Source organism: Doryrhamphus excisus, linkage group LG3, assembly GCF_037039965.1.
Source record: "Doryrhamphus excisus strain RoL-2023G ecotype Guam linkage group LG3, RoL_Dexc_Guam_v1.1, whole genome shotgun sequence".
In the NCBI taxonomy this organism is placed as follows: domain Eukaryota; kingdom Metazoa; phylum Chordata; class Actinopteri; order Syngnathiformes; family Syngnathidae; genus Doryrhamphus; species Doryrhamphus excisus.
In genome coordinates this window covers 10,085,958-10,105,504 of record NC_136359.1, presented here as the reverse complement: position 1 = coordinate 10,105,504, position 19,547 = coordinate 10,085,958, and the positions used below count along the sequence as shown (strand labels likewise).

The window sequence follows — 19,547 nt, the reverse complement described above, 5'->3', positions numbered from 1 at the left end:
TCCTTTTGGACATGTGGAACTGTGAACTGATTATGTGATGCATTCAAGTGTAATCTGATGCATGTTCAAATGAAATAAAACCATTACCAAAAATCCTCATTTCTCCTCAGGCCCGGTTACCTTCACTCTGCCGGAGCCAGTCATCCATAAGACGGATCACTTCCTGTTCTCCTACCCGTGGTTCCACGGACCCATCTCCCGGGTCAAGGCGGCCCACCTGGTTCAGAGCTCGGGCGCCGAGGCACACGGTGTCTTCCTGGTGCGTCAGAGCGAGACACGACGAGGCGACTACGTCCTCACCTTTAACTACCAAGGAAAAGCCAAGGTGCACTCTGAGCCTCGGAAGAGCGTCTTTTGAGATGATTGAGCGATTCTTGACTTCCTCTTTGTGTATGCAGCACCTGCGCCTGTCCCTGACGGACGGCGGCCATTGCAGGGTGCAGCACCTGCGCTTCCCCTCCGTTATTGAGATGCTCAGCCACTTCCAGCTCTCCCCCATCCCGCTCGATTGCGGAGCCGCTGGCGCCGTCACGCTGTCCAGCTTTGTGGTGGCAGGCTCCAGTCCCCCATCACAATGTAAGGACCCCACCCTTAGCATATATTCTAATAGTGCTGATAATAATAATAATTTCTTTTCTGTCAGGTCACCGCTGGAACTCCGAGCCCAGCTTGGCTCACTGCAGCCTGTCTCACAGCCAGTCGCCATGTTCTTCTACTTCCTCCACCTGTGGCACCAGCGCCCCCAGTTCCGGCCCCCAGCCGTCTCTTCGCGCCGGCAACCCAGCCCCGCCCCCGCCGGCCACCACCCCCCTACATCGCAGCGAGTCAATGGGTAGGCGGCCGCTGCTTCGCCACAGCAATCCGCACCCTCCCGTCATCCCCCAGCGGGACTCGGACTATGAGCTGGAACCGGAGCGCGGCCGCAAGCGAGCCATAGACAACCAGTACATGTTGCTCTGACCTCTTGTGGAGCCGAGGCGTTATTGCATGAGGCGCTATGTATGATGCCGTGGGGCTGGCACAAGCGTCCACAGTGAATGTATGTCCCATTATTTCTTTTTTTTTTTCTTTTTTTCTGGAGGGGAGGGGGACAGTTTGGGCAAGCAAAACTATTTTTATAGATTTTATAATAGCGCTACAAGCTAGCACCTCCCAACCAGCAGGGGGTAGCGAAAGAGCAGGAGTGTCCACCACCAGTAATACAATGAAATGCTAGCTTAGCACGAGTCACAGGTGAGTGCAGCACTTATTTATGATCCACACCGAGGTGGACCGCTTTTTTATTTTATTTTATGCTAGCTTTCTGGGTCGCTCTTTTAAGAACTAATAATGCATTTATTCTTGGCACAAGTCTCATGTAAACAACTAAGCACTCTTTTTTTTTAGAGCGTATGGACACTCTTATTCTTCTTTTCCACACATTATTTTATTTTGATGTGCCTTCAGTGCACTTTGGAAAACAATGTACCAAGTAGGGATGGGCATAATAAAAAAAAGGGCAAACTGAAGTACGGCGGTGTTTAGTCGATCTCTTATATTTCCTTTTCTTTAAGTCTTCCAATGGCCATAAATATAAAAGAGAAAAATGTCTTGTTAGCATAACTTATTTTCTCGCCGTTTAACTGTTTGTTCTACTTCCGCCTTCAGTCAACTTTCTTTCCGATTGGCTATTGGTAATCCATGTGACAGTCATGGAGTCCGGCGTGTTTACAGGATTCTTCATCGTTAATATCGAATTAAACATGAAGTGAAATGCCCATCCCTATCAATCAGTGTGATTCATTGGTGACCCTAAATTCTTTATAAGATTTAAGTTTTTAAAACGTTTCCGCCCCGTGTGTACCTCATGCTGCGTTCAAGTACTAAAAGCTCGTATAGTAAAAAAAAAAAAAGAACTTTGGCTTCGTGACTTTGTTTCAGGCAGTAAGCTCGCAAAGGCAGCCCTCACAAAAAACACACTTTTGAAAAGTAAATATATAAAGACACCAAGCCAAACGCTAATATTTCACTGCTAGCATTAATTGTTTCATGAACTAATAGCAACAAAATGAGGGCCATTCCTACACTATGTTCAATAGAGACGCTTTGCGGTGCTGCAAAAACAAAATAACTTCAACCAAAGCTAGTGAGCAACCTTTAATGGGAAAATGTGCCTTTTTCTTAATCAATAAAATATAAAGAAGCTTTATGTTGCCAGCAAGAAGGGGTAAGTCTGTGCTTTAAACACTAACATCCGATTTACTTTTTACCATCGCATTAGTCTCAAACGCAGTCTCATTTTTATTCTGCGACAACTATTCCGATAAAAGTGACACACCAGCTGATGTATTCCAGCAACTGTAACATGTCGACCAATCAGGAGTTGCCTCGTTGCAGCTAAGAACAGATAAACCAAAAAAATGTCAGGGTGCAGAAAAGTGTGTCGTGCAATAATCATTTCTAAAAGGCCATACTATATTTCTAATTAAATATGAGCTTTTGTGGGTTACGTGTTCTTTTGTGGCTTTTTTTTTCACAACAGTTCCTTTGAGGGTTTGTTTTTAGATTTGCAGCAAATGCTCAAGCAGTGCCACAGGTTTTCTATCCCTGCAAGATAGCCACAATATCCTGTGTAAAATGCAAAGCTTTACATTGTCATTAATAATTCATTTTGCTTAAGCTACATTTTATGACCCCCTTCAGTCATTTTCGCCTTTATTTGAAAAATGTCCTAATGATGACTAACGTGTTCTCAATACTGTTTGTGTTTTTACCTCAGCACTGTAAAGCTCCACCCGATGACCACCGCAGAGCTTCTAAAAACATTGTCTTTGCAATCCCTTTCATTCAGCCCTCTAAATTATATATCAACTGTATATTTGACTTCTTTTTGTAAAATAAACCTAACCAGACTAAAGCCTTGTTCATTTATTTGATGTTTTTTTTTGTTTGTTTAAAAAATAAATAACAGCAACTGGTTCAGTTTTTAAAACTTTTTTTATTTTGTAATTTTTTTGGCTCATTTTTTTAAATTATTTATATTATCTACAAAGTAAAAGTTTTAACTTAAAAGTTACATTAGGGTCAGGTGAGAAGTGGGTTCCGATCACCGTCATATTTATTTTTTCCATAAATAACGCTCCTCATGTCCTCTTGACTTTTTTTTTTTAGTTTGGTTAGAAACTTGTCTTGTAGCAGCAGCAGCAGCCATAACACAGTAAGATTAATACTGTCTATTTACCAGGTGCAGACAAAGTTCCAGTTGAATTCTTCTTTTTCGGATTAAAGATTAGTTATCTCACTTTGTGATCGGCTTCTTGTGGCAAAAACACATCACTGCATCAGCAACCTGTTAACATTCTCTTATTGCCTTGTTGGGGAGGGGAGGGGGGGGGTAGGAGGGAGGTAAGCTGATGTGAAACATGAGGATGATGAGCTAAGAGAGGAGGAGGAGGAGGGCGGGGGTTGAGGGAGGAGGAGGGCTCCTTGTCTCTTCATGAATGGAAGGTTCCACTTGAGGAATTCAGCTCACCAGCGCCCTCTATCTACAGCTGCTGCTGGTGATGAGGCTGCACTGCAAGTTGAATGAAAAAGTCAATGAAATGAGGACGCGGCTTTGTAGGCAAAAGAAGCGTGCTACCTTGTGGATGTGCCAGGTAGGAGAAATGTGTGGTGGAAGAAACGGGGATGTGGTTGAGGGCCGTCTGAGCCATGGGGGCCTGGGGACCTCCCGGCGGGCCCTGGGTGGCCATCAGCATCATTGGGGGGTGGGTGGGTCCCGGGTGGTGAGATGGCACCATACCAGACTGCATGTGAGCCTGGCAGTGACAACACCGAGGAGGCGAGAGATGAACAGAAGGATGAAACGGAAACGTCATGTAAGGACGATGAAACGTTTGGCAGCTCCAAGAAATGACCGAGTGGCTGGAAATGCGTCACCGCTTGTAAAAATATGCCAACATGTTAGGAAAAATACTTCAGAAATGATGTTTTAAGTTTTCATTTTTGGAGAAACAAGTTGTGGTATCATAAATCAAATATAAAAAAGTTTAGCAAAAAAATAAATTGTATTATTCCATGAAAAAAAATAAATAGCAAAGATGCTAGGCTGGTTAAAAAAGGGTCAGTAGGGGGCGTACCTGCTGCACGTGAGCCATGTGGTTGGGGTTGTAGCCGTGCTGCACCTGCTGGGGGTGGATGTAGACCGTTTGCTGGGCAGAGGGGAAGGACGCCTGTGGGGACTGGGGGTTGGGGCCCGGGGTCATGGAGGGGGGTGTGGGGGCCAAAGCCGAGTACATCTGCTGCTGAGGCTGGTTGGCCAGGTGGAGGGCCTGGGCGGCAGCGGCTGCTGTGGCACAGAAGATATGTTTACACGGAAGCTAAAAGACACGCCCCCTGTGCCAACGCCACCTTTGAAGCCAAATGTACGCACCTGCTGCTGCCTGAGGGTGCTGTGGGTGCTGGACCGGGCTGGCGGCAGGGTGGCTGGGGGGTCCTCCATGCTGAGGGGGCCCCCCTTGCTGACCTTGGCCTGTGGGTGTGGCAGAGGGCTGAGGGTGCTGGGGGTGGGGGTGCAAGGTGGCACTGGGGTGGGGATACTGCTGGGGCATGGGACCAGGAGACACTGGCGGAGGCAAAGAGAGGTCGCATGAGACGGCGCCTCATCAAGACAGCAAAGGAGAGGTAGGGGGCGGGACTTACCATACATGGTGTGTGTCTGCTCTGGGTACTGTGTGGTTGAGGAGGACACCAGGCTGGGCTGGCCGTGTGTGTGCGGCGCCATCATGCGGGCGCTGCCTTGCATTACAGGACTGAATACATGCTGCGCCTAGAAGAAACACCACACATTATTTCATCTCGTGTGTGTGTGTGTGTCAACATATAATGGTATTCAGCCCCATTACAAAGCCATACAGTATGATGCCATTCCATTACAAAGCCCCAACGGAACAATAATACCCAATTCATGACTATATAATTCAGTATATTACGGAACAATACGACTTCCAATGCGATACAATTCCCTTGAATTAAAATCACATTAAAAAACATTTTTTTTTAATACTAATGATTGAAAGTGTCCAACAGCAAGCCTTCAAATGACCTGTGACTGGTAATGTGGCATCTGCTGGACCAGCGGCTGACTGGGGAACTGCTGCGGGCTGCAGGTGAAGTACTGGGCAGAGTAGGCGGGGCTCTGTGTGATGATTGGCGGCCCCGCTGCCGTGGCAGGGTGCATGATGGTGGGCGTGCCTGGCGGGTGATGCTGGTCTGACCTCTGCTGGCTCATGTTGGGCACTGATCATGAGGAAAAGATAAAAGATGATGAGCATTTAAACTACATGCAACTTTTTAAAAAAATGAGTTTGATGTTTTTTTTTGTGCTGTGAGAAGAGAAAGGACATAGTTCTCACCTTTACCTGGTCTGTATGGTTTGGACTGGTTGACAGGCATATGAGGCATCTGCACCTGGTACATGGCTGGAGACTGCAATGGGAGGAATATAACCATAGGAGGAATTATTCGACGGAATGAGGTGACGTTTCTTACACCACTAAAGTCTGGTGGACTTCTACACTAACTACAAAGGACACAAGCATGTCACGACTGTGGGCTCCGTCTCTTACCTCCACTCATGCATTGTACATTTCAACTGTTAAAACAAACCTTCCTGTCAATAATAAACCCCATGCACTTCTATTGACTGCAGCAGGAAATGAACGCCTAGCAGCTTGAAAACAAAAGTTAAGAAGAGGAGGAGGAATTGCAATAAGAAGTTGGCAAACCAACATCTGAATGCGTTAAAAATTGACAAGCAAGCAAACATCTGAAGAGCTGATTGGGCTTTAACAAAAATGTAAATAAAAGGATATGAAAAAAATTGAAATTTAAAAAAAATTCACAAACCTTCCATATTATGCTTTTCTAATGGAGCGAGAGAGAGAGCGATAGAAAGAGAAAGAGGAGGAGGGATGGGGGGAAGAAAAGGGAAAATGTGTGTCTTTACAAGTGTCTGATGTTGGATCACCAAGTTGTTCTTAAAGCAACACAAACATGACAATCCAGAGTTGTCACACGGGTCCGCTGGGGAAGAGGCGGGTGTCTCACCTGCACGCCGGGACTAACTGGTGTGAGTGGATACATTTGGGGGAAGCACACCGTCTGACCGTAGACGGTGGGGGGCTGCTGGACCACAATGGAGGGGCTGGGTTGGCCCTGGGGCCGGGGCGGTGTCGGGGTATTGGCCGGTTTAGGCTGCTGGGAGCAAGATGCACGTTACTTACATTTCCTCAACCCGTGGCTTCTGCTGTTAAACGCCACAGAAGTATTTACCGTGGTTGTTGCCCCTAGTAACAGCCTTACCCTAACAGCCAACAATGGTTGGCTGCACCCTCACCTGTGTGTTAAACCTTGGCTTGAACTCGTTAGCGTTGGGGTTTAAGGTGGACTTTCTCACTTGACTAGAAGAAAACAACAGGATGTTATTATGAGCATGATGTCACTTCATCGACCGACTCATACAGCTTTACTCACTCTTGCACCGCCTCCTTCTTGTCCTCCTTCTCTTCATGCTTGGGCCCGCCAAAAGTGGACGTGGCTGTTGTCTGAACCCCCTGCGACGTCACATCCAGGCCCGCCCTCTTCTGGTCCGGGCCGGAAGGAGACGGGGACAGGGCGGCGGGGCTGCCGGGCTTACTCGTGCTGATGGCGCCGGCAGACGGGGCCGAGACACCGTGGTCTTCGGGGCCCACTGCAGAGGCTTTGTCCAAGGGGGCATCGGTAGGCTTGTCTGTGGGATCTCTTGAAGGTTTGGTGATCATGTGGTCGAAGGAAGGGTCTGGGTTGGAACTAGATTGCAACTGAAGAACAAAAGACATGCTGGGACTTAGGCCGTGTTCACAAATACTTCAGTCAGTACGCTTCAATAAGTATACTGTGTACTATGTACTAATGTGCAAATTTTAACATAGCAGCGCCATGTCACTGCACACTTCCTGGAAATGAAGTGCAATATTTAACGGCTTTCTCTTATTCTCTCATTTTTTAATTGTGAATTGCAACCACTCAAGTCAGTCCTGCCCCTTTCACTGCATAGCCAAGATGATAACTACCAAAGATGGCCAGTGTCCATCATGGTACACTCATTATTTTGGGGGTTTTGAGTGCAACAGCCTCAATATTTTGCCATGTGCATGCACGTCTGATGTTCTCGTCTCCTGCCTTCAATAAGGGAGTTCACTCTGTGCTTTTGTTCCATAGAACAACAGCATGAACAGAGTGAGCACATTTGTCAGTCACATAGTCTCTTTGTCTCAGTGGGTGGAGGTGGGGCTGGTTGCATACACGGAGTGCTTAAGAGTGATTGCTCGTGAGGAACAATGCAAGGCAACGTTGTCATACATTTTTTCATTGTACTTCTTAACAGTAATGTTAAAATCTTGTCTCCTTCTTGCAGACGACACCTCGTGTATCTCGTCTGGTGACGCAGTAAGTACGGAAGTACGGAAGTGTGCAAACTTAAAACAAAGATACTCACCCTAAAATCTTCACTAAATTTCTTTAAATTGTCTATTTGTTTTCTGTGGTCAGGGGCCAAGGAGGGGGGACCTGTGAGGGAAGGAAAACTCATTTAGGGTTTTGACCAAAAGTGGTGTCTGGTGCTTTAATGATGGTCAGGACTTTGGACTACCTTTGCACACGGGTCTGTTGACACTAGATGAACTGTCCTTCATGTTGTCTTTGTTGGCTTTAGGGGACGTCTGCCTCGTCTCCTGGACGCGACACTCTTTTACTGCACATAGATGACACCATTAACCCTTACAGCAAGATGAAGCAGGGTGAGAGCTTGTGGCTAAACTTTAAAAGCCTTACCATCAGAGGCGACCAAATTGGGGCCGGGGCTTCCGGCAGTCGGGGAGGAAGCGGACGTCGGTGTGGCAAAAGTGTCAATGGGAGCTGTTCCTGTCTGCGGGGATGTGGAGGAAGGGGAGGCTCCGCCCATGCTGTTCTGACGAGGGGAGCGCGGTCTGTGAGCTGAAGAAGAAAAATGTTATCATCCCAGCACCTTGACATGTAAGGTACGCCTCAAAAGATGGGTTCCGTCTACCTCCACTAACTACAGAAGACCAGGTTCCTCCTGATGAGTTCCCTCTGTTGGACGGCGTCACTGGGAGATCTCCGGGGGAATTGTGGGAAATCAGATCCACTACCGGTGGCATTCCTGTGGTCCGGCTGGTCGGGACTCTGTGGGCACGGGGCATCCTCTGGGATTTTGGAGACATCCTTGGTGGACCTAGAAGAAGGAAGACAGAAAAGAAAAAGACATTTGAGGGTGCCGTTGACTTGTGTCAAGTTAAGGTCACACCGGGAGTGTTTAGAGTGCGTGCTGGGCATGCTCGTTAGTACCACAGAAGTGATCAAACCAAACACACCAAACGTTTCAAACCGCAGCCAGGTGAAGAGTGAAGAGAACGAGAGAGATAGGAGGGGGACAAGGCAAGGTGGTGCTGGATAGATTCACCAACTATCAGAGTTTGTGCAGGTAAATAGAACTTGACCACCCAGTGAACATTTTGCTCCCAAAATGGAGGGGGTGAGGGGTGTCACAAACCAGTCACACTGGCAAATCTCTATTCCATGAATGACATGGAACATGCTCAAGTGGTCATGGACACAATCTTTTATTTGCAACTTTAGGAAATATCAATTTATTTACATATTTTGGCAGAAATTCAACCTCATTTGCTGCATCAAATCCCAGGTGTAGGGAAAGATACATCAATGCATTTTTACTCACATTAACACAAAACCTCTATCTTTTAGAGGAGATATCAAGTTTAAAATAAAGCTTTTATTAAGTGCTCAAAAAGAGTTATCATTATGCTAGAAACGTTGATTGTAAGATACCTTCCTTATTATCAAGTCAGTCTGCGTCAGCAACTTCACCTAAGACTATTGCTCCACACTAGACCTGGGCAAATGTAGTTTTGAAAGTAGCTGCGTGTTTTACGTTTAGGACGTGTTAAAGCTGGGAGCATGGTCACTCTGTGGTTAAGATCAATCCATCCACCTTCAACTCATGCCTTTGCCCAGGTCTACGCCACACTGATGTGGGTACCTTCTGAAGACATGCGTTTGGGCAGAGTGGAGGCCGGCGATGACGGCCCGTGGTGGGGAAAGGGAGACGAGGAAGAGGGATGGGAGGGATGGGATGAATGAGAGAGAGGCCTGGAAGGTCGAGAGGGGGGTCTGGAGGGTGGCCTGGTGGGCGTGGCCGCCCGAGGAGGCAGGGAGGAAGGGCCGGGCTGGTAACAAGGGAGGGGGCGGGAGGAAGGAGATGGACAGGGTGAGGGCCAATGGGATGAACCTAAAAAAGGGAAGGACAAATAATCAAGAATGACACAGCAGACGATGACCAATTCAAAACGAAAAAAGAGGCGTACAGCAAGGACAGGTGTGTGCAACTGATTAACATGAGACACGACGCCAAGGCTTTTAAAATTATTTCACAAACAAAGACAGTCAGAGAGGAACACTAATTACAAATGCATGCAACTAAAATGCAATTCTGTTCAATACAATTAAAACTCAGTCGGTCAAAGGATTCAAATGCTTAATCAGAGTAATCCCTTTTCAAATTAATCATGATTAATCATCACCATTTGCAATTTTGTCTGAAATATGCCCATTTTCATAGTACTCGATTATCCGAAGGCTAACAATCTGGCATGATATATATATATATACATACATACATACATATATATATATACATACATACATACATACATATACATACATATACATATATATCTATATATACATATATATACTATATATACATATACATATACACTATATATACATATACATATACAGTATATATACATATATACACATATATACATATATACATATATACACACATACACATATACACACATATATATATACACACACATACACATATATATACACACACACATACACATATATATACACACATATATATACACACACATATATATACACACACATACACACATATATATATACACACACATATATATATATATACACACACATACATATATACACACACATACATATATACACACACACACACACACACACACACACACACACACCACAAGCCTCTTAAAACACAGCAGAACATTTGTATCACACTTTAACCGTGGTACTATGAGCAATGAGGGCTTGCATTCAAAGACACCACAAGAGTCACAGTGCAGGCTAAATAAGATGATTCGTGTTCATGGTTTTCGCTCGCCGCTGTCATACACGTACTGGGCGCACATACCCAACAGCAATTTCAGAAGCGGCCGACAATTTGTTGTCATTGTGTGGTTATGACATAACATGACAAACATGTTAGTGTTTGTTACGTGGGGCGTGGCTTGCAAAAGCCAAGCCGGAAGACCAGCCCCCCTATGTATGTAGTACCTAACCAAAGCAGACAGCACCTTGAAACCATTGCCTGCACAGTTCATAGAGGTTCTATGATCACGCCAGTTTGAGCCTGGAGCAAACTATATAGCATTACTTTACATTAATTCCTGTGAAAGGTTGTTTTTAAATTACAACAACTTGGAAGTCAATCAGGGTCACGGAAAACGTTTGGAGGGCCTACTTTGTATTGTATTACGGTAAATATAACAGTGATGGAGAAAAACAGTAAAATAAGTTGACAAAATGCACACAATTGAATATCAATTGAGAAAAGTTCAGATGGATGTCTGTGATGAGCTTCCCTCCGGTATAAAAGTTGAGACTAAAGTATAACAGGCATGTGTGATGCACCACTCATACCTCCATTCACCACCCTCTGGTCAGCCCCTGTGCTCTGGTTATAGTCATGCAGTCCTGCTCGCGGAGTTGAAGGTCCGGCTGAGTTCGGAGTCAGGCGTGGCGAATTCTGCCGTCCGGGCCCCCATGACATGGCCTCCCTGTTTCTTTGCCCTGGGTGAATGTACTTGTTCTCCCTGGAAGCAGACATTGATCAATACATGACTCCACCAAGAGCACTGCCTTAGTAGAGCCGTCTCACCTGCTCAATGTGTGCATCTCTCTTTCCCCTCGTACCACCGCGGTAAACTTCTCCTCCTCGGAGCGCTCGTCGTTCTCCAGGGCCACGCGGGCCTTGTACGTGGAGCTGGCTTCTATCTCCTCAGCCAGCTGGGCAGCTCGAGCTTCCCTCTTCAGGAACTCCTCGGAGTTGTCCCGCTCTAGTGGGACCCTGTATTGTAAGGTGTGAGGAAACAGATGATGACGAAATACTGAAAACATTTGCAATTCATTTCTTAATGAACATTGCATACTTGTTGCTGACAAAATGAATCCACAAAAGGAACAGCGCACTGTTGCTTACGTATATGTGGACAGGCTGCTGTCATAGGTAGATAAGACACCGTACTTCTCTTCGTTGTACTTGAACATGTCATTGGGGTCCCACCCGTTTGACTGAAAACAAAAAAAAGACAAGAAGTTGCTTTTTTTGTAGCCCAAATGCCAGTGGTTGTTGTGGCTTTGTGTCATGTTTTCGCACCACATCAGTATCCAGAGACTCGAGGCTGTCAGAGTTGTGGGTCTCTCCACCATCCCAGGGCTCCAGATCTTTCTCTTTGTGCTCGCCATTGATCCTGCCGCTCACCGCGGAGTCTGTGAAGTTATCTGAGACACGCAAGGATACACCTTTATGCTCTGCAGACACACAAACACAGACACATACCAACAGAAAGCAGAGAAGCTGCATTCTTACTGCTTAAGCACCAAAGCAAGTACATGCCTTCAGCATTTCTGCCACAAGATCTTTTAGTGCTTTTTCAACACACGCATTAACCACACACCAAAATATAATTCCTTTTAAATAAATAGCTAATTCGAAGAACAGTATGAAATACTACTTACTGACAAACATGTTGAGCAAAGTCTTGTTCTCATATTTTAATCCTACTTACAAACTATGAAAATATCCATGGACAACATAAAGCACATCAGCCATAACAAAAAGTTAGAAACTACAAATGCACCAGTCTGAGATAACATTGCCTGAGTCAGGTTAGCAGAGATGGCGGAGAGGCTTTATGACTGCTATCTGTCATAGAACTTGCACGTATAAGGTGAGGGGGTGGTGAGGCAAAGCAAGCATGCGTTTAGAATGCAGTCAAAAATACCTGGGATTTTCATCCAATCATCTGAAAGCATTTTCTCATTTCTTGCGTGAATCGTTTGTGTTGCTTACAAGCTGTTGCTTTCAATGGAAAGGAGATATTTACTGTACCGCGTGGTACTGTCCTCGACTATAGACTTCACTGCATGTTCACTTACAGTGTGTTGATCTGGGTGGTACACTTTCTTGAACAAAGCAATGCAAAGAAGGCCTGGGCCCAGGGAAAATTACACAAATTTTCAACCAGTTAAGGCACGATTAATAGTAGTAGCCTTGTGTGAGTGTGCCCTAAATCTAGACTTGAAGCATATTGAACTTTTACATCGCATGTTTGTTAAAAAGATATCAATAAATGAAGTGGAAGCTGGCTTATTTTCCACTGAAAGCAACATTACACAAGATCTGGTGGGAAAAATATATCAACTCAGTGGAACTGCCTCAGAGATCATACATTTTAGACCCAAATAGGATAGGGCTGGGCATGGTTTGAATTTCAACGATTCCAGTTACGCTTCCTTGTTTTGAATCTGGTTCTTAGATTCTCGACTCCGATGCTTTTGAAAGGCAGGGTCATTAAAGTTTACATAGTTTAAATGAGGGCTCTAACCACAGTTCTTTTTGGATTAAATATCTGAACATTACCATGAATTGTTTAATAATATTAACTTAATCAACTTTCCTATGATTTTTTTATACAGTATATAAGGCTAACTTTTTATCTTCTACATTGGTGTCATTGTTTTTTCCAGTAGGAGAAGTGGGCATAGAAACAAGGAATCAAAATAAAAACATTTTAATGATCCCAGGAGAATCGCAATGTCAGTCCTGGTTCCCATCGATGCTCGAAACTTAATGCCCAACCCTAGTCGAGTATACATCGGAATACACCATTTACTCTCTGCACAAGCAACGGCTGTGTTGCTAGAACAGCCCCATGACCCATAAACTCAAATGCCACTTGGTCAATGTCCTAATAATAATAATACACAATATCATTTCAAACGGGGGCAGCTTCAAAAAGGGATGGTAAGAGCAGGATTTTGAGAGGATAACATATTCCATATGAAACATGAAGGGGACTTACTTTTTAGCACAGTAGATCCAGCGTCACCACAAGACATTATTTCTTATGTCTTAAACCGCGTTTTATTATTTTAACATTTTACCAACAGTTGTATGACTAAGTTAAGAATGTAAAAATGTTTCTATAATTTTTCTATACAGTTTCATGACCCAGGAACAATTTATTCCTAGTCCCATTATTTTTGATCCGAAAAGTCCATGGACCTTAGTAGTTCCACTGTTTTGATTTTTAATTTTGTAGAAACCCCCAGACAGCATCACCATACAGGGCATGAAAAGCAGTAGCAGCACTAGCAATTGCAACAGGTTTGATTTTCGAGTAGAAATGGGTTACAGGACAAAGGTGGGAGTATACAACAGACATAATATATTACCTGTGTCAGAGGAAACTAGACCATGGGAGAGCAGAGACAGACAGATGACAAGAGTCAGAAGATGGACTGACAGAATGACCAGAGGCCTCATCTATAAACCTTGCGTATGGACAAAACGGGGACGAAAAGTTGCATCCGCCGTTTGATCTAGAAAAATACAACCTGACGTAAGCATGTGTGCACTGGTTCTTTCGTAACTAGCAGACGCACTTTTTGGAGACATGGCAGAAATGCGCCGCACATTTTAAGTGGTGATTTGAAGTCATATGTTAGAAACAAACATGCAATGGATGCTAATAACGATTTATCCATCGCTGCGTGAAAACATTCTATTGTTGACTTCAAAACATTCCTGGAAAGTGTTATTTTACATGAAACTGACAGATATCAGTAGTCATTTATTCCAAATACCATTACGCACGTGTATCGTATCCGGATGAAAAGACACATGAAAATCATGACGCAGTGCTTGAATATTTCAGAATTCTCATCATTATAACATTATGTGTTAGATTAATGTAAATTATAACAAACATTAAGTTGTCAATTAAATAATTCTATAGGGTTTAGATTTGCAAGACTATGATGTCTTCAGTGCTCCATTTCTTGCTTTTCTTTGGACAATTTATCAAAAAAATAAAACAATTTCTTGTTGCACATGCCTTTATTTGTGTGGATAGTGTCAGTGCTATCCTCTTTCTTTTTCACATGAGTATCTACCTAATATTTTGAGGGCTTTAATGTCATCATTAAGTGGATTAAAGCAATTAGTTTTACTCCATTCACACCTGTGACAGCAGACTTGCTGTTACTCAGTATTTTCATACTTTATTTATCATGCCACTTTTGTGTCTGGATGGAGGCTCCAATGGAGGCTCTTTAAATATGGACGCCACATTCACGAGTCACTTTGCGTTGACATTCTATGGTGAAGTGGAGGCGTGGAAAGGGCGTGACTTAAGGCGGAGTTGTGTATGCACACTTCTCCTCAAGGTGGAATCTATAAACCACAAATTGTGTGAATGCGTGTCTACGCCACATTTTATAGTTCGGAATACGTCTGTCCACACGCACATTTCTGGCGCACGTAGACTATTAGTCAGATTACGACGCACATTTTTATAGACAAGGCCTTAGAGTGGTGAACAACTGACTTACTACCCAAAATCATATTATGAACAGTGTGGCTTTGTGTTTCATGTTTGAATTTTGTGGTCATCACTAATAATAAGCACTGCACTATCATTTGTTCCCCACCCCACTCAACACCATTACACTTGTTCATTTCCACACAACAAAACCCTGGCACACAGTCAATAGTTCTCAAAAGGAGGCTTGGATGGGTCAGGGTGAATTTGCCATAGTCAGTCGGTCTTTATTGAGTGCCCTTGCTGCACCAGGGCATCCTTAGGACCAATCAATACATTACATTAGTCTTCAGTAAGTGGCCTCTCAAAGCAGACACATGACAAAGTCCCTGCTTGGTAGTTAATACAGGCAGAGAAAAATCAATACGTCGTGTGTATGCGCTGATTTACACAGCCGTGTGTTTATTTGTGAGCCTGTGTGAATTCATAGTGACAAAGTCACCTTTTCTTACTGTGACTCCGGCATGGGTTTTATCAAGATTTATGCAGAAGAATAAAAAGAAAAAAAAGGCATACCTTTTCTGGCAAAGTTAAGGTCGACATCTTTGAAGGACACCACAACGACATCCGATGCCTTAAAGACGATGCTTTCTACTATGTCCTCCTTCCTGGGGCCCACACTCGGCTCTGGGCTCCTCCTGTGGGCTGCGTCCAACACCAGGTCACACTGAGGGAAAAAAAAAAGTTGTGATGGAAAAAAAATCCAAGTGGGAAAAACAAAAGTCCAAACTAAAATGCTAGAAGGTTGAATTTTGCGGGAGGGGGGAAAATCCCATGAGTCAAAATGATAAAAAAGAAATTCCTCTACCCACACCCAAATTTGCAGTCTTCTTCCTTCCTTATTTCAGTCCACAATGTTTCATGCAAATTTTGTGAAAAAAATGCTCCCATTTCACACAGACAATCTGTTAAATTGCCGAATCAAAGCCCTAACAGAAGATCTGGCTTTGCCAACTAGCAAGAATGCAGCTCCTCTGGGCAGCATTATTCTGTTGAGTGCAACATGGCCACAAAAAGCCCCAGTAGCTATTCTAACCTTCTCTGTAAAACAGTACTTTAAAAAGTAAAGAAAGGATTAATTGATCGCTAACTTTTAAATTGTTGCCCAAAGTCCAGCCCAATTTGAAACTTGTTTGAGTTTAGATTTAATTGGGTGAAACATAAACACTGCTCACAGGGACTGACTGAGTATAAAAGGGAAGATGAAGGACCTTGTATCTCTCATCCATAAAAGGACAGACTAAAAGGGTGGACTTTGTCGGTCCCACTTCAGTGGTTCGCCTTCCCACCAGAGAATTTCATTTCATGATTGCCATCTTACCTCTGGACCGTAAGTCTTGAACACTCCTTCGTAGATCGCTCCGTTTTTCACCTTCAGTTCACACCTGGTGCCCTGTAATCATCCACCATTCGTTAATGTGAGATGTCAGTGGAAATGTGAATGCGCTGAAGACGAGTTTAGAAGTAATCTGCTGTGACACACAGTGATGACTAATCAATGTTTTTGTTGAAGCAAGAAGCCGTCGGAGCGAATCCCACAAGCTATGTTTTATTGTTGTGGACATTTTTACTACGTTGTTTAAAGCAAGCATAAGGCCATCTTGCAATGCTGCTTTTACTATTGTGGCACAGTATTCTAACTAGAAGTGTATTTGAAAGCATCATGACAAAGATCAGCAAGACAGTGAACATACCACAACCGATGTCAAGACGTGGACCATCCTCATGTTTGCATAAACGCCATTGAAAATAACCTGAATATGTAAAAAAAAAACAAAACAAAAAAAACACAATGCCATTGAATGGCCTCTCTCTCATCCCTCTCCAGGGTCAATGCCTTGCAACACAGTTTTAAAAGTGTGTTGTGTTCTTTCACTCAAACAGGTTACTTACAGCAGCAGGACCCTTGGCACTGTGTCTTCCCCTGTAAAAGAAGAAAATACCACTGACGACATATGCTCGCTTGTATTTTACAAGTGATCAAAGTGTTTCCATTAAGAGGAATGACAGAAATTTCAGGCCACTTTCATTATAGATCACTAACTGAGATTATCCTCAGCAGCAGGGACCACACACACAAAAACACAGCATGTTGTACTCAAATGAAACAGAATCCAGGAAGACTTGTTGGTAGTAAGACAAAACTGTTTTGAAAATGCCAAAGATTAGAGTGGTTTATTATTCAAACCATACACATTGTTCTTTCAGCATGTTCCAACACCTTATTCAGGAAGTACGTCCTTGAATGCATGTTTTTCTAGTAAAATTAACCATGTCCTCATGTATGTCCTTACTCTTAAATCCTTAACGTGTGTACACCAAGCTATTCTATGTCTCTTATGCATCTTATTTTTTTCGAGTATGTCCTAAAATTCACCTAATTCAGGTATCATGTCCTTAAATGCATGACCGTATTCTTTTAGTACTTACTTCACCTTATTCGTGCAATATGTCCTCAAATAGACCATGTTCTACAGGTATGTCCTAAAATGCACCTTATTCATTCCAGCAGGTGCCTAGAATGGATCATGGCTTCTCGAATTTCCACTAAAATGCACCAAATCCCTTAAGTACTATTTTCAAAAATGTAACGTGTTATTCAAGGGTCTCCTGGAATGCACTTGGTTCTCCTACTGCAACTGCAAGAAAGTTATTTTGTCCAGTATTTACTCCAATACAACATGTTCTGGAAAACATCAGATTCCTCTAGCAGTCCTTAAAGGCATCTTATTTTGTTTAACATGTCCTGGAATGCACCTTATTCATTTCAGCATGCATAATACGCCTTGTCCAGAAAATTCACAAGCTATAATACACCTTATTATTCTGGAATACAATGAAACATATTTTGTCTAAATGGCCTAAAACGCACCTTTTTCCTGCAAGCATGTCCTACAGCACACACTATTAGTATAGCAGGTAATAGAATGCACCATACTTTGTCTGGCATGTCCTAAAATGCACCTTCTTTTTCTGACACGTCCTAGAATGCACCTTATTCATTCCAGCATGTCCTCGAATGCACCTTTTTGTTGAGCACATTCAGCCCACATTCGCCTTCATTATAATCAATGCCTATTTCCTACAATTAATCGCTTTCCACTGAAAGATTCACGTCAATCTCCACTATATTCTAGTCGTAAAAGTCCCCACTGAAACGTAGCTTGTATAAATGTGCTCATTTCGACGGATGCGTGTTTAATGTAAGAAAAAAATGACGGCCTCAGTGGAAAGCTACGCAATGAGAAAATAGGGCGTACTGTGCCGGTGACCAGTGAATGATAAGAAGCAGCCTTGCACACGTCCAAGTTACAGCAGCTATTTCACTGATAGCCTGCGATCAACTTGATCCTCCGGAACATGTGCTTAAAAGTCATACATACTTCAAGGGCATTATTTCACATGAGCGGCAACGTCAAGGTTGACAGTTAATTTAACTCCATTTTCCTATCTAAACCCCCTTTCTCCACGCATAGACACACACACACACACGCCCTACCACCTCGTTCGATTATTTACACGAAACCCGTGTCTCGTTGCATTGTGTGGATGCTACTGAAACACAATTCAAGAACATGCAAGTGATGCGTTCAGGTGACAAATGCAATGATTAGAGGCCATTCAATTACGAGCTGTCAAACGGCTAATTAACGCTAGCTCGCCGGACTCTACGTCAACTGGTGCCCTCTGTACAAGCTTAAAGGAGTATTCGGCCAAAACGTGGCGTTAACACACAAATAAAAGCGATATTGTGATATGAATGTGCATGAGGCGGCTATAGGTTGCAACATTTCAGGGACAAACAGCCAGGCCGCGCTAGCATGGGGGACCAAGGCGTCGCAAGGCCCGTTTAACGTTGGCAAAACCGCCTTCACAGGTTTGGAGTACAAAATGGGCATGTCATCTCTCAAAAGCACCACCGTGAGTGGCCACTGTGTCCATACTCTGGAAGCCTACCGGGGTGGGTCACGACGGTAATTAATTTATATTTTAATTGCACAAACCTGCCCAGATTCTGTCGTCCCCCGCCGCTTCCTCCAGCGCCAGCGGCGTTACCACCACCGGGCTTGCTGCGATTTCCACCGGCCTTCATTGACATGTCGATCCCATAAAAGACGGCGTGTTAAAATGACCAGCTCGACACCGCAATTCTCTCTTGGACGAGGACGATTGTGGTGTGTGTGTGGTTGTGTGACAGTTGGCCGCTGCCGTTAGCAAGTCTGAGGCTAGCAGGCTAATGTCAACGTGCCTCTCGAGGGAAAATGCTATGCTAACAAGCTAGCTGGCTTGCTAGCCCAATTAGCAACCAGTACAATTCGTATTAAAACTGAAAAAACTCTACTTAAAAAAAGACAACACGTACAAATGACTCTCTTAAAATAAATACGTGCGTTGAACCTCTTGCCAACGTGTTGTGTAATCTAAACAAAATTAATTTCTAATCACAAAACGTGGTTCAGTGCTGTCTAGGGCTTTTTCCGTTGCTAACATCTACAAGACCAAAACAGTCTGAAAGGGGACAAAAAAACAGCGGAGGGATATTTGACATGCGTAACGACACATAGAAGCCTTGCGGTCGTTAACGAGAACACACAACCATACAAACAAATCCTTATAGACACGTTTGTAAGTAAGCAAAACAAATATACTGACAGTATATTATTTTAACACAAAAGCTCTACATAATGGAACTATTTTCAGGAAGTGCACGGTGGCTGTGCTGTGGCATCCACGTGAGCCGGCTAGCGCGCAGCATACCCATGCGCATCAGTA

General features: G+C 43.8%; 2 protein-coding genes across 13 annotated transcripts in view; one reads left to right on the top strand and one right to left on the bottom strand.

The window, feature by feature from the left end:
* sh2b3 (SH2B adaptor protein 3) overlaps positions 1–2,896 on the top strand; it is a 46,885-nt gene extending 43,989 nt beyond the window's left edge. The window contains exons 6-8 of the mRNA XM_058072068.2: positions 111–325; positions 399–576; positions 644–2,896. Coding sequence (XP_057928051.2) covers positions 111–325; positions 399–576; positions 644–960 — 710 coding nt within the window. The 3' untranslated portion in view covers positions 961–2,896. The remainder of the gene's footprint in view (positions 1–110; positions 326–398; positions 577–643) is intronic.
* atxn2 (ataxin 2) lies at positions 907–19,357 on the bottom strand. Of its 12 annotated transcripts, none has more exons than XM_058072054.2 (26): positions 18,779–19,357; positions 16,668–16,698; positions 16,469–16,528; positions 16,096–16,167; positions 15,291–15,441; positions 13,627–13,641; positions 11,546–11,700; positions 11,369–11,460; positions 11,048–11,236; positions 10,810–10,982; positions 9,098–9,346; positions 8,087–8,272; positions 7,852–8,013; positions 7,670–7,771; positions 7,517–7,587; positions 6,514–6,839; positions 6,377–6,440; positions 6,088–6,237; positions 5,887–5,904; positions 5,394–5,466; positions 5,084–5,277; positions 4,681–4,807; positions 4,412–4,603; positions 4,119–4,327; positions 3,620–3,797; positions 907–3,553 (listed from the first exon to the last, which is right to left on the bottom strand). In XM_058072054.2, exons 1-26 carry the CDS (start codon positions 18,871–18,873, stop codon positions 3,525–3,527), a joined length of 3,363 nt encoding a protein of 1,120 aa, XP_057928037.2. In that variant the 5' UTR covers positions 18,874–19,357; the 3' UTR covers positions 907–3,524. The 12 variants fall into 12 exon arrangements, with proteins under 12 accessions (XP_057928037.2, XP_057928039.2, XP_057928043.2 ...); XM_058072056.2 differs by having other exon boundaries at positions 908–3,553; positions 4,119–4,324; positions 18,779–19,355; XM_058072060.2 differs by having other exon boundaries at positions 908–3,553; positions 11,546–11,670; positions 18,779–19,354.
* Positions 19,358–19,547: the final 190 nt, after the last annotated feature.

Bases quoted from the DNA above. Each gene is read 5' to 3' on its own strand.
- atxn2 (XM_058072054.2), bottom strand. From the start codon at position 18,873: ATGTCAATGAAGGCCGGTGGAAATCGCAGCAAGCCCGGTGGTGGTAAC. The intron at 4,604-4,680 runs GTAAGTCCCGCC...TGCCTCCGCCAG, and splicing joins GCAGACACACACCATGTATG to TGTCTCCTGGTCCCATGCCC. The intron at 4,328-4,411 runs GTGCGTACATTT...TCTGTGCCACAG, and splicing joins GCACCCTCAGGCAGCAGCAG to CAGCCGCTGCCGCCCAGGCC.